The sequence below is a fragment of the Mobula hypostoma genome, chromosome 2 (genome assembly GCF_963921235.1).
Source record: "Mobula hypostoma chromosome 2, sMobHyp1.1, whole genome shotgun sequence".
Classification (NCBI taxonomy): domain Eukaryota; kingdom Metazoa; phylum Chordata; class Chondrichthyes; order Myliobatiformes; family Myliobatidae; genus Mobula; species Mobula hypostoma.
This window is the reverse complement of record NC_086098.1, coordinates 64,630,543-64,645,425: the sequence shown is the minus strand read 5'-3', so window position 1 is coordinate 64,645,425 and position 14,883 is coordinate 64,630,543. Positions and strand designations below refer to the sequence as shown.

At 40.9% G+C, this 14,883-nt stretch overlaps 1 protein-coding gene across 2 annotated transcripts in view; it reads left to right on the top strand.

Moving 5' to 3' along the window:
• The window catches only part of mboat2b (membrane bound O-acyltransferase domain containing 2b), a 181,693-nt gene that overhangs the window by 42,101 nt on the left and 124,709 nt on the right, over positions 1-14,883 (top strand). For both annotated transcript variants that reach the window (XM_063038088.1, XM_063038095.1), the window contains exon 2: positions 5,561-5,706. In XM_063038088.1, coding sequence (XP_062894158.1) covers positions 5,561-5,706 — 146 coding nt within the window. The remainder of the gene's footprint in view (positions 1-5,560; positions 5,707-14,883) is intronic.

Here is a 14,883-nt window from a genome sequence, read left to right as displayed (position 1 = left end):
AGAAGGCACGGATCTCTGGGCTGACTTGGAGTAGGCTAGATTTTGGTGTTCTCGGACATTTGCAGGGCATAGGATGTAGGCTCACCAGAAAAGGCACAGGACAGTCAAGTCTGGAGGGGACAAAGACATGGAGTTTTAATAGAAATTGAGCTGAGGCAGGTATAGAATTGGACAGTTATAATGGTAGAAATGAGCTTCTTGGGATCTGACTATGTATGTGTCCAGGATGTTTGTCTTCACTTCAAATGCACCACCTAGGATTATGTAGAGTCTAAACCTTTCGCTGCACCAGAGTTTAGGCTACTATATGCTATATAGGTGAGTGGATGAAAGTTTAGGGTAGGTTTTTCAGAGCTGTAGGTGATTGGAATGTACTACTGGGATGGTATTAGAAATTGATTCAATAGGATAATTCAGAGGCTGTTAGATAGGCACATGGATAGCCATAGAGAATAGTTTTGGGCAAATGATGAATTTAGCCTCCAATAGAAGTAAATTTGCATGATTTTGCTGTAAGCTATAGTGGCTAGTGCTTAACTGGAAAACTGCATTCACTCATATACATAAGAATCATACAACATAGAAACAGGTCCTGTGGCCCAATGGATTCACATCAATTATAATTATCAAACACCCATTTGCACTCCTGCACTAATTGCACTTTATTTGTTCCATATTTCCATCAATGCCCCTCAGACTTTATCACTTAATTACACACAGTGACCAATTAACTTGCAATTTACACATTCTTGAGATGTGGGCAGAAATTGGAGGCCTTGGAAGAACCCTATGTGGTCACAGATGGTATGGAGGTTAAAATTGGGCTCTGATTACTGGAGCCTAAAGGCAGCAGCTTTTCATATTTCATGTGAAATAAACATTGATTAATGTTTAAGGAGGTTGTTGCTGGAAGATTTTTCATCTTGCCTCCTAACAAGGTAGAAGAATGTTGCTGTATTTCTATGAGCTTGTGTCTTGTACAACTGCTAGCTGGAAATAAACTTGCATTCCTAATATAAGGGTAAGGGATGATGATGCCAAAGTATAATTAATGCAAGGTTGTGAAGTTTGTTACTATAAAATAGTCAGTACATCTTTTGCCCTGTGTCAAATTTAATGTGTGTTCATACACAGGTTGATTAGGATTCAAACTTTCAACAGTTGGCCTGAAAGCAGGCTGTACATATTTTCTCTCAACAATTTCTCCTTTGGCTCCTTCCAATTTTTCCATACTCGGTGTAGTCATGGGCACCCACATGGGGCCCCAGCTACGACTGTCTTTCTGTTGGGTACATAGAACAATGCATTCACTAGTCATGCTCCCCAACTCTTCCTCTGTAACATTGACGACTGCATTGGTGTGGCTTCATGCACTCATGCTGAGCTTGCTAATTTCATCAACTTAGTCTCCAACTTCAACCTGCCCTTAAAATTCACTTGATCTATTTCTGACACCTCCCACCCCCTACTTGATCTCTCTGTCTCTATCTCTGGACACAAACCATCTACTGACATCTTTTACCAATTCCCACGGCTATATTGTCTACCCTTTCCCACCCTCTCTCCTATAAAAATGCTATTCTCTTTTCTCAGTTCCTTCATCTCAACAGCATCTGTTCCCAGTAAAGGTTTCCTTTCCAGAACATTAGAGAGTTCTTCCCTCTTCAAAGAACAAGGTTTCTCTTCCTCCAGCATTGATAGTGATTTCACCTGCATTTCTCCATTTTCTAGACAACCGAGATCACCCTATCTTCCTGCTGCCTTAATAATGATAGAGTTCCTGGTGGCCTTACCTGCCACTTCATGAGCCTCTATTTTCTACAATTTCCGCCGTTGCCAAAGAGATCCTACCACTAAACACACCTTTGCCTCCACCCTCTCCACACTTCCTGTTTTCCGCAGGGATTGCTGTCTCTGTGATTCACTTGTCCATTCATTCCTCCTCGCTAATCTCCTCCCTGGCACTTATCCGTGCAAGCAGCCACAGTGCTTGTCGGCATTCATCCCCCCCCCTCCATTCTCCTCCTCTGTCACCTCCATTCACCTCCTCTATCACCTCCATTCAGGGCCCAAAACAGTCCTGCCAGGTGAGGCAACATTTCACCTGCGAATCTGCTGGGGTTGTCTTTTGTATCTGCTGCTGCCGATGAGGCCCCCTCTACATTGGTGAGACCAGTTGTAAATTGGAGGACTGCTTCATCAAGCACTTCTGCTCCATTTGCCAAAAGTGGAACTTCCCGATGACATTTTAGTTCCCAATTCCCATTCCTGTTCTGACATGTTTGTCCACAGCCACCTCATGTGCTTTGATGAGGTGACCCTCTGGATGGAGGAGAAACACTTTATATTCCTATCCAATTCTTAAGTGTGCCCATGAATTTGTTTCCACAACTTCCATTCACATTCTGGCCAAACTTCCAGACCTGGCAACGTTCCTATTTCAGGTGTTGAATACTAAATTACAGACAGTATCTGTGCTGTGAAAAATACCCATTGGTGGGATGCAGGATCGGGAAGTAATGGAGAAAATAAAAGTGGAAATGTGCAATTTGGTAGAGGCCTTAAGCTATGGGGCGGGGGGGTTTACAGAAGTGGTAAAAGTCACATTGTTATGAATGGAGGAGCTTTTGCTGCATCTGCAGTTCTACCGGTAGCTGCAATCAGAAGCAGTGGAGGCATTGGTGGAATTGGAACAGTGAACCGGAGCATCTCAGTAGAAATGGTTCCTCTCAAAAGCGGGTGGGAAGGTAACATCTGTGGTAACATTACTTGGAAGCTGAAACTAGGACAGGTGTGCAGGCTGGAGAGGACATTTGGGAGTCCTGAGAGTGCCCATTTTAAGTTTTTTTTTGTTTTTCCAGAGGATTCATGCTGGGTGGAAAAAGAAGGACGCAGGACATGGAGGTGAAAGAGGCTTTAACTGGAGATCATTAGAAGAAAGTGATTAGAGATTTAAACAGATTACTGGTCCTCCCTGGATTACAAACGCCTGACATGTAGCCAGCCCCGTACTTATGAATGATCATTAAGGAAACCAGAGGGATTTGCCAGCTGCTGCAGGGCTACAGACATCTGCTGGGTGGGAGTCGGGTACTAACACGTGCCGTCACTTTCTCCCTATCCTGAGCCAAGTAGAACTGGGAGCACTGAGCGGCTTGAGCTCAGTGAGTCAGTGAGGCTGGATCACCACTCTCCTGTCACAGCCGTTTCTCTGATCCTCCCGCAAACACTTTTTGTTCATTTCCAACTTGAGAACAGTTCTCAGGACAGAACTCGTCATAAACTGGGGATTGCCTGTACATTGTCAGGTGACGAAGCCAATTAAAATGACTGGAGACATTTTATTTGGAGGGATAGATTAAGGGCAGTTGTGTGCTGCTGAATTTAGAGCTGGCAAGAGAAATTGAAGTCTAAATCGACAATGACAGTTAGTTGTCCAGTGTAGAGGCCAAGACTGAAAAGCGGTGATGGTGCATTCGTGGAAAGACCAGGATGGGTGCTCAAATTTTGTTGAAAGATGTTTGAAGGAGGTCAAATTAGCAAAGCAATAGAACGATAGAATAACCTGTGAATTGTTGATTAGGATCACATTGTCCCTATGGTGGAACTACCAGTGGAAAATATGATCAGGGAGATTCCATTTTAGGGCAAGATATTGACCACCAGCCGGATTTGTGTCAAGGTTATGTTCATGCAGTCATCTACAATAAGATCTTGGGTAGAAAAGGCTTTGTTCCTACGTGGATGGGTGTTTTGGAGAGGGGAGATGATAGCTGATCTTCTGGCAGAGTCTACAATCATGAGTGGAAGGATTAATTTGTACAGAAGAAGTTTTGCCCAGTTGCAGGTAAAGTATTGGGTGAGTGTGGGACATGGGATTTGGGGGCACCAACAGATTCAAAACTTTTCTTTGCATAAGAAATTACACATCCTGGAGGTGTAGACTGTTGCCATTCTTGCGTGAATATAGAGCAGATAAGTTCTTTTTAAGGTAGATATTGAATTGGCTGCAGGATACTTCTTGAAGCAGGAGATATAAAATTAGATTTAGATTTAGAATGTAAAATTTTATTTCTTCGGTCCATCTCACAACGTTAGGGAATAAATATCAAACAACAGGATTTTGGATCTCCCCCCTCCCCCTCCCACTTTCAAATCTCTTACTAACTCTTCTTCCTTCAATTAGTCCTGACGAAGGGTCTCGGCCTGAAACGTCGACTGTACCTCTTCCTAGAGATGCTGCCTGGCCTGCTGCGTTCACCAGCAACTTTGATGTGTGTTGAGGGAATAAATATCTTTATGTTGCATCTCCACCGCTATGTATGAGCAATAAGGAAGGGAAATGTGGGAGGATATTGCCCAAACATTAAGATTGTATACATAATTGTTTTGTATGCATGTGTGTACAGTCAGATACAATGTACAGTCAGATATACTATCAGATTAATGTGTATAATCACTATTGGAAACACTCTACTGTTAAACTTTCCAATTATCAGTTCCAAAGTCACTTCTCCACTGTATAGATATAGAGCCAAATCACAGCAAAACTACTGCAGTCACAGACAGAAGAATTTTATTACACACTGCGAGGAGATCAATCTGAATTATTCATTCAGTTAAGCTCAGCACTACAAGATGTATTTTGTGCACCAGGACATCTAGGAACTAGGCAAAAGGTTTATAAAGAGCAAGGAATCTTGGGTTTTCCCTCAGATTCTAAATGTTTGTCTTCTGTTTTTAGTAATCATTGAAGTGAGGGGAGAAAAAACTTTAGGATCAGTGCATTCTTTGTTGTGGGACTGGCAAAATTGAGCATTGAAACCTTTTTATCATTTTGGATTTAGTTCAGGCAGTAGATTACCTGGATATGATATGGAACTAAAGTAATTGTTTAGTAACATGAGCTGTACCAGTGTGAGTTATGTTTGTTGCTTGATTTCTCCCCCACCCCCAGCTTCCATACCTCCCAGCACTCTGCGTGATAACTAATGCACAAGAAAATGTCCACTATCTAGATGACAATAGATGATATCCAAATTAATCATTCTGAGGGTAAATAGAAATGTTGATTTGAGAATTTAATCAAAATGTGATATAGGTGAATCTAGTCAGGAGACTTGCTATTGTGTTTGTAAATTGCTTCAGGTTCCTGTGGAGAATCACTCTAAAGGCCTTAAAATTTCACTGTAAAATTAGACTTCCTGGAATGCTGTTGGTGCCAATTTTTTTCTTTTTTCCTCCCTTCCATTAATTTTTAAAAATTCTTTGTGGGGACCCTTCTAGCTTCCAAAAACATGTTTGCACATTTGTGTCAAATCATTGCTAAAATATTTTTCATTACTACACATTAAATAAAGGCAAGAAAAAATCATAAATCTGATATCCTTTAGCTTCCTCAAGATATCTAATAGTCATTGTTTTGGGAACTTTCATTTAAGTCAGTGGAATCGGTTGCAAGTACAATTAATAACAGCATACTTAAAGTTATCTTTAATTCCACATTTAATTCTGATTTTAATATGCATAGCATTATACAATCTACGTTTTCTCTTTCTAGGTGAATTTTGTAGTATGTCAGTTGTTTGCTCTGCTAGCAAGTGTGTGGTTTCGACTTTATCTTCATCCAAGTAAAACAAGCAGCTTTGTCAGGCATGCTGTTGCCACTCTTCTGGGACTTTATCTTGCAGTGTTCTGCTTTGGATGGTAAGTATTGCATTAAACTTAACAATTTCAATATGTTGCCCCTGAAGAGAAAGTAGAATTTACATGCCCACCTACCCTTCCCCATTTTGATTGCTTGTGCTAGTTTTGGTTTTGTGGTGGTTAACAGCCAGTCTGGACCTTGTATCAAATAGCAGCATGTGAACCTGGATAGTATTCATTGCCCTTGACACTTGTTCACCATCTTGCCTCAACCTGAGCCTTTTTTTATTCAGTTCCTTATGCTTATTTTTAGTCAGAGAAGGACCTTTGTGACTTTCTCTCGTTAATTCTGATACCCAGTATGATTTCTGAGATTGGCAAGTTTACCTAAAGCGAATGAACAAAGATTGGATTTCATATTTATCTAATGCCTGCATTTTTGACCTGTTATGTCAACCACTTTTCACAAATATGAGGGTACAACTATGAGAGGACACCATTTACAATTTAGGATATGGTTAAAACTTGTCCATAATAGCACTTGTTGTCTCTTTCTGGTCTTTCTGCTCACTTCCCCAGGTCTTGTAAGAAATGCGGTTTTCATAATCAAGGTTTATCCCACACATTTGTGTAACACAAGACTTTGTAATTATGGGCTGTTCCCTGGAGCACGTGTTAAGACAAGCAGCACCTGCTGCTGGAATATTATCTCTGTGAAAGAAATATTTTGGTCTGTCTAAACCATGTTACACTTGCAGTGGAAGGATCACTACATAACCTATTGTTGCCGATTGTCATATTCTGAGGTCCAGGTCCAGGTGCTGCAGCTTTATTGCAGTGTTGAAGCTTCTTGTAGCTGCCTCAAGAGATGTAGTGGAAAGGCCATATATCAGAGCCTTTATCAGTTTGCAGCTCAAACCTGTGTGTAAACTCTTTCCTAGATATGGAATGTATGCAAAAGAAAATTTCGTGTCTTTTAAATCTTGTGAGCAAAAGGAATGATATACACTAAGAGACTGCCTGTGCATCTCAGACATCCCACCCTACAAAAACGCATTTGCACCATCAATTTGCAGGAGACTCCCAGAACTTCCGGGAGAGGTGGGATGTTTGCAATAGAGTAGCTCCTTCGCAGCTGGCCAGCTAGTTTAAATAACGTTAGCTATGCTAATGAACGAATGGCACCTGTTAAACTCACCTCAACATGTCTTTTACATTTTAACCCACCATGGGCAATAGAAAAGTCACTGTTGCAAACAGCGCAGCGAGCAACACTGTCATTATTTTGACCCCTATTAGGCAGGGGTACACCTTAGTGTAGTCTGGGGTGACGTACGTTTTATATTTTCTTTTTTTGGAACCCTCTCCCATGGCGCGCGCATTCTCGCTCTCTCTCTTTCGCTCTCGTGCTCTCACTTTCTCTCTTGCTCGCGCGCTCTCGCTTTCTCACTCGCTCGCGCGCTCTCGCTTTCTCTCTCGTGCTCTCTCGCTCACTCGCTCTCAAAAAAAATTGATTTCCATGATATTGTATATAATTTGCGCACATCAGGGAGCCACTATTAATATGCGGGAGACTCCGGAGCTTCCAGGAGAGGTGGGATGTCTGGCATCTGCTCATTAATGCAATTATTTAATCAGCCAATTCTGTGGCAGTAACTCAAAGCATAAAATCCTGGTCAAGAGGTTCAGTTGTTGTTCAGGCCAGACATCAGAATGGGGAAAAAAGTGTGATCTTAGTGATCACATCGCTATTGACTCCCAGGGTATGAGTCACATCTTACCTTAAAACATCATGCATAGAAATAAACTCAAAAATTCAAAGAAAATTTATAATCAAAGTTATTATATACAATCCTAAGATTAATTTTCTTGCAGGCATACTCAATAAATTCATAATAGAATAATAATATAATAAAATCATTGAAAGACCATACCAATATGGACATTCAACTAATGTGCAAAAGACAACAAGCTACAAATACAAAAAAAAATCAATAACAACTATCAAGAGCTTGAGATGAAGAGTCCTTGAAACTGAGTCTATAAGTTGTGGGAATATTTCAGTGATGGGGCAAGTGAAGTTATCCCTTTTGGTTCAGGAACCTGATGGTTGAGGGGTAATGACTGTTCCCGAACCTGGTGGTGCGAGTTTCGAGGATCCTGTACCACATTCCTGATGGCAACAGTGAGAAGAGAGCATGTCTTGGATGGTGGATACTCTGATGATGGATTCTGCTTTCCTGTAGCAACTCTCATGTAGATGTGCTCAGTGATGGGGAGGGCTTTACCTGAGATGGACTAATATTAATTAGTTTTTGTAGGATCTTTCGTTCAAGGGCATTGGTGTTTCCATACCAGGCTGTGATACAGATAGTCAGTATGCTCTCAACTACTTATCTATAGTTTGTCAAGTTTTAGATGTCATGCTGAATCTAAGCAAACTCCTAAGGAAATAGAGTTGTTGCCATGCTTTCTTTGTAATTGCACTTATGTGTTGGGCCCAGAACAGGTCATCTGAAATGATAACACTACGGAATTTAAAGTTGCTGAACCTCTTGTCCTCTGATCCTCTGATGAGGATTGGCTCATGGACCTCTGCTTTTCCCTTTCTGAAGTTAATAATCACTCCTTTGTCTTGCTGACATTGAGGAAGTTGTTGTTGTTGTAGCACCACTCAGCCAGATTTTTGATCTCTTTCCTATTTGCTAACGCATCACCTCCTTTGATTCGGTCTAAGACAGTGGTGTTGGCAGCAAACTTGAATATGACATTGGAGCTGAGATGTGCTCCAACTGTAAAGCGAGTAGAGCAGGGGCTAAGCACATATCCTTGTGGTGCCCCTGTGCTGATGGAGATTGTGGAGGTGTTGCCAATCTGAATTTACTGGGGTCTGCAAGCAAGGAAATGGAGGATCCAATAGCATAGGGAGGGGAGGTATTGAGGCTAAGGTCTTGAAGCTTATTGATTAGTTTTGGTGGAAGATAGTACTGAATGTTGAGCTGGAATTGATAAAGAGCATCCTGATGTATCCTTCTTTGCTGTCCAGATGTTCCAGATTTGAGTGAAGAGCCAATGAAATATTATGTGCTGTGGATCTGTTGTGCTGGTAGACAAATTGGAGTGGATCCATGTTCCTTCTCAGGCAGGAGTTGATGTGTATCATCACTAACCTCTCCAACACTTCATCACTGTGGATGTAAGTGCTGCTGGACAATAGTCATTGAGGCAGGTCACCATGTTCGTCAAGTGCACCATTATAATTGAAACCTGCTTGTGAAGCAGGTGGGTACCTCCAGGCTGCCGAAGCAAGAGGTTAAAGATCTCAGTAAACATTCCAACCTGTTGATCTGCGCAGGCTTTTGGTACTCTGGCAGGTATTTCGTCTCAGCCAGATGTTTTCTGTTGGTTCACCCTCCTGAATGATGCTTTTACTTCTGCCTCAGAGACTGAAATCAGAGTCATTAGGGGCTATGGGAGTTCATGGAAGGTTACTCTTATGTTTTGATGGTCAAAGCAGCGTAGAAGGCATTCTCATCTGGCAGCAAAGCCTTATTGTCACCTATGTTGCCTAATTTTATTTTGTAAGAGGTAATAGCATTCAAGCCCTGCCATATCTTCAGTGATTCAAATTTGGTCTGGAATTGCCAGTACGCACATGTAGCCACATCGCCCCATTCCTACATTGGCCCCCTCTCACAATAGCCATTCTGTTTAATCCTACATACTTTTTATTGACTGCTATTAATGAGCTAATTAGCTAGTCAATTATTAACTAGCCATTAGCCAACTTGCATTTTTTATATTCCTGTAAGGTGAAACTCGCAAGCAAGTCCCATAACAAATCACATAAATGCTTTTGTTCTCACTTCTTCAAGTCCTGAATGCTATTAAGTGAAACACAGTTCGTAGTTGAATAAATTGTAGTTCTTCATTACTTGTTCTACACGCTCATGGTGCTTGCATCCTGTTCTAATAGGTGGTGAACTTATTGGAGCATTAAACTAAAACCTTCCATACTGCCTGTTGTCCATTTATCATGGAGAAGTTGAGAGCTTGAGGCTTAGAAGATGTGTGTGATGTCTGAGCTATATTACTGTATGTACAGGTGCATCCCATGTTACAAATGACCTGCTTGCAGAAATACAACTTTGTGCAATTTCTGCCATGCATTTTTCAGGACAATAATAAAATGTTTTGTGATATTTATTTATGAGTGGATACAGTATATATTCCATTAGTTTAATTATGGGTATTCAGTGAAATGAAATAATTTTGCAATCTGTGCAGATTGATATGATATGGGCAGCCATGGAAAGCTGATATTGCTGATTTAGAGATTTAAATGCCGGGTCGGGTGGATTGAAAGGCAGGGTGTCGGGACCAGAGGCGAGGGTCGGGCCAGTCCTGCTTGCTGTTTCATGATGTTTGTTCCACTCTGGGCTGAGCTGAAGATGTGGCCTGCTCCGGGCTCCGTCTAAGGGCTCGATGACATTTTCTTGGCTCTCTGCTGAACGGAGGCTGAAGCTGTGGCCTGCTCTGGCTGCTCCACTTTGTGTCGATGTACTCACTTTTGATCTGAATCCTATTGGCTTACTGTCATTGTTTGTACGATACCTTTTGTTTTTCTCTCTCTGCACATTGGGTGTTTGAAAGTGTTTTTTTAAAATAGGTTCTTTTGGTTTTCTTTTGTGGCTACCTGTAAGGAGACGGATCTCAAGCTGTATAATGTATACATATTTTGATAATAAATGTACTTTGAGGGAGAAATCTGCTTATGGAATGTATTGGGAACCAGATCCCTTGTGTAGTTCAGTGACTACCTGTACTTTTTTGCTTTTCAATGTTTTGTATCAGTGAGCAAATTAGTGGAAGCTCAGCTATATGGCAAACTTTTAGCTCAGCTTCTAGTCTTCTCATTCTTGCATGCTGCACATAAATTATCACTTGCATTTCAAATAGTTTATTCCACAAAATGGCCACTTGGCCTTTTTTTGGTCAGACTTTTTGGAATGTGACAGTATTATGTACACAAGCATCTTTTTGCACTAAGCAGCATAATCTCTTTAATTAATGGTCCATCCTTAATCTCTATCTTTTTTTTCTTCTTTAAATCCATTAAATTCATCTTCCTTTGATTCCAAGAATAACTGCTGTCCCTATGCTGCAGCAATGCTACTGATTTGATTTGGCCAAAGCAGGAAGTAGACTGAGGTTTTACTTTTCATTAACCTTCCTTCCTAATTTTTCCAGATTAACCAGTATGTAATTGATTAAGTAAGATGTACAACAATATATTCTGTGAACATGGCAAGGGATGGGAATATACACCCCCAACACAATGAATAGATGCATGCAACTTTGATTAAATATTAATTATCGTGATTAAATCTATGAGGTTTAGTTTGTAGAGGTGATTAGATCATGTAACTATTAGCTTATTTCAATATACAATATTCATTTGCAAAGTTCTCTGTACATTACAGGGTGCAGTTTGTTCCAAATAGTGAAAAGCTCGAAACGGTGGAGATCTGATCTGAACAGAATCAGTTCCTTGTACATGCAGCATTATTTTAAAGTCATGTAGTGGTTTAAAACAAACTTAGACAGGCTTATAAGGTGTTGGCTTTTGAATCTAGATGATGAAAATTAACACAGAAAAAAAGTTTTCTGCAATTCATCAAAGTTCTGATAAGACCATACCAGGAGTGATGTGAATAGTTCTGGCACCACATTTAGGAAAGACATAATGGCTTTGGGTGGGGTCTGCAAATCAATAGAGAATAAAAACTGTTGTTCGGGAGATCTAGAAAATCTAGCCATGACTTTCAGAATTAAAGTTAAGAAGTATATTAGACTCAAAACATGGTGGATATTTGGAACTTCCTTCTGTAGATGCAAATTGATGCTAAGTCATTTGTTAATTTTAAATCTTATCTGGTGCCAAAGGTGGGGATATTGATCAGGCATGATATCATCGAATTGTAGAATTGGCCTAAGGGCTTTTATGGTCTCCTTTTGTTATTATAGTCCTGGTGGTTGAGATTTTGGAGGAGTGCAAAATTATGCATGGTTACAGAGAGCAAATAAAACAAAACTATTTCCAATGGCAGATTAGCTGATAAGCACAGATTTAAGATGATTGGAGAATAGAACTAGGTATGGCATGAATTGCTGTGGTCTAGAATGGAGCACCTGAAAAGTGATGGAAGCAGTTAATAACAACATTGCGAAAAAATAACTTGGATAAGTAACTGCATAAAAGGAAGAAGTTTTGAAGCAAATATTGAAGGATGCCATGAATGGATTCTTGAACCATTAGCCTCCCAAGACATATCTATCTTTAAAATTTCAAATTTATTCATTCTTCTAACTCTGCTGCCTTGAATATTTCTGATATTAATTATTTCTCCATTTCTTGATGCATAGGCCACAAGCTCTGGAATACTCCCCAAATTGCTTTGCCTTTCTGCTCCTTAAAATCTGTCTGGGCACATTGCAAACATCTGGAATAAACTCTGAATGATTGAACTTACAATAAGTTGCTCACTTGTTGTTCTGTTTATATCCTTTCATCACCTGTTTTCTCTAAAATGCCTTCCTATTGTCAGAATTATCCTCATCATCTCTTTGGTGTTAACTGATCCCTTTGTAGTCTTTGCTTACACTTCACTCCTACCCTCAACTTAGATTTGAAAAAGAGTAAACTCTCCACCCTCATCATATTCTGAGAAAGGCTCACTAATCCAAAATATTAACTGGTTTCTCTTACCACAGATATGGCTTGACCAGCTGAGTTCTTCTGACATTTTCTGTTTCATTTTACACAACTTGAGTGATTACGCCAGATTTGTCAGGCCCCGTTAAAACAGAAATCAATGGTTTAAAAGGCTAGAAATAACTATCACTATTGCACAAGGTATGGCCAGAGTACAATTTATTAGTCATGCATTTACAGCACTATAAACACAAAGTATAATATACCTTAGCAATATGTGGGTGAGGTTTATGATTATGACAGCTTACTCAACATCATACACTGAAAGTGAACAATATTGCCACCCTTAAATATCCCCAATGCAAAGAGGAAGTTTAAAATTGAACCTGCTCAAGAACACAAAGTTAAAATGAGAGTTTTGGACACTCAAAACCCTCTAGTTGCTCATGAAAGATTCTTGGTTTTTGCTGTATTTCCTCTATTATTACATTAGATTAGATTCAACTTTATTGTCATTGTGCCGAGTACAGATACAAAGCAAATGAAATGCATTTAGCATCTGACCAGAAATGCAAAGAATAGTGTTATTTACAAAATAACTGCGAATAAAAAGGAAGTGATACAGCACACAAATATAAAAGTACTGAGACAGTACAATATGGGTGCAATACTGCTTAGCGCTGTGATGTGAGGTTCAGCAGTGTCACAGCCTCAGGGAAGAAGCTCTTCCTGTGCCTGCTGGTGCAGGAGCGGAGGCTCCTGTAGCGCCTACCGACTGGGAGAAGAGTAAAAAGTCTGTGGTTAGGGTGAGATGCATCCTTGATAATGCTTTTCACCCTGCCCAGGCAGCGTTTATGGTAGATGTTCTCAGTGGTGGGCAATTGGGTGCTGATAATCCGCTGGGCAGTTTTCACCACACGCTGGACTGCTTTGCGGTCTGAAACGGGACAATTGCCATACCACACTGAGATGGACTTAGTGAGTATGCTCTCAGTGGTACAGTGGTAAAAGTCTGTCAGTATCCTGGGATAGAGGTGAGCTTTCTTGATGCTCCGCAGGAAATAAAGGTACTATTGTGCCTTTTTGTTCAGGATGGAGGAGCTCAGGGACCAGGTGAGATCCTCGGAAATTAGATTATTAGATTATGAGGACACTCAGTCTTCGTTTATTGTCATTTAGAAATGCATGCATTAAAAAATGATACAGTGTTCCTCCAGAAAGATATCACAGAAACTCAGGACAAACCAAGACTAAAACTGACAAAACCGCATAATTATAACATATAGTTACAACAGTGCAAATCAATACTGTAATTTGATAAAGAGCAGACCATGGGCACGGTAAAAAAGAAGTCTTAAGTCCCGATAGCCCCATTATCTCACGCAGACGGTAGAAGGGAGAAACTCTCCCTGCCATGAACCTCCAAGCGCTGCAAACTTGCTGATGCAGCACCATTGGAAGCACCTGACCGCAGCAGACTCTGAGTCTGCCTGAAAATTTCGAGCCTCCGACACCGCGCACCATCCTCTGCCAAGCGCTTCGACCCTGCCCCAGCTGCCGAGCAACAAGCAAAGCCGAGGACTCGGGGCCTTCCCCTCCGGAGATTCTGGATCACACAGTAGCAGCGGCAGTGAAGCAGGCTTTTCAGAAGTTTCACCAGATGTTCCTCCGTGCTCTCACGTCCGTCTCCCTCAGATCAGGATTGTGCACGGCACCCTACTTGACAGATAACAGATATCACCACCGGAGTGACTGCTGCGAGCTGCGTCGCGCCGCCATCTTCTCCTCCCGCCAATATGTCACGAAATGTGGACACTAAGGAATTTGAAACTTGATGCATGCTCCAGTACAGCTCTGTTGATGTAGATGGGGACGTGCATGTGGCTCCAAGCATGCCTGAAGTCCACAATGACAATGAAAATGTATCAAAGAGCTTCACAGATACATTTTCCAAACAATTTTGCTGCAAGTTATATAGAAGTACAAAGATAAGTGATCAACATTTATTTACTTATTTGGATAAAGAGCGGAATAGGTCCTTTTGGCCCTTTGAGCCATACCGCCTTGCAATCCCTGATTTAACCCTAGCGCAATCTACAATTTACATTGACCAATCAACTTACTGATCAGTACATTTTGGACTGTGGGAGGAAACCATGTTACGTACCTGTAACGGTTTAAAATGAACCGGCAGCAACCGACCACACCTGGAGTCTGGATTTGATGTTAAAACCACCATCTTTATTAGTATCTACTTAATATAACAACTTAAACAAGAATAATCAAAAGTTAACAGTGTTACGAGTATACATATGTGTAAATGTAACTCCCAAACTATTGAGCTTGGGGTGGGGTGGGGGCACCAGGCTTAAAATCTTGAGATGGTAAGGTATGAAAGTTCAGTTCATCCACGGATTAAGGATGTGAGAGAGAGATTTGTAATCCAAGGTGAATGTCAAGAGAAGGCATTTATGTCATATTCTCCAGGTTCCACGGTGGTAAACAGGATAACAATCGCCGTA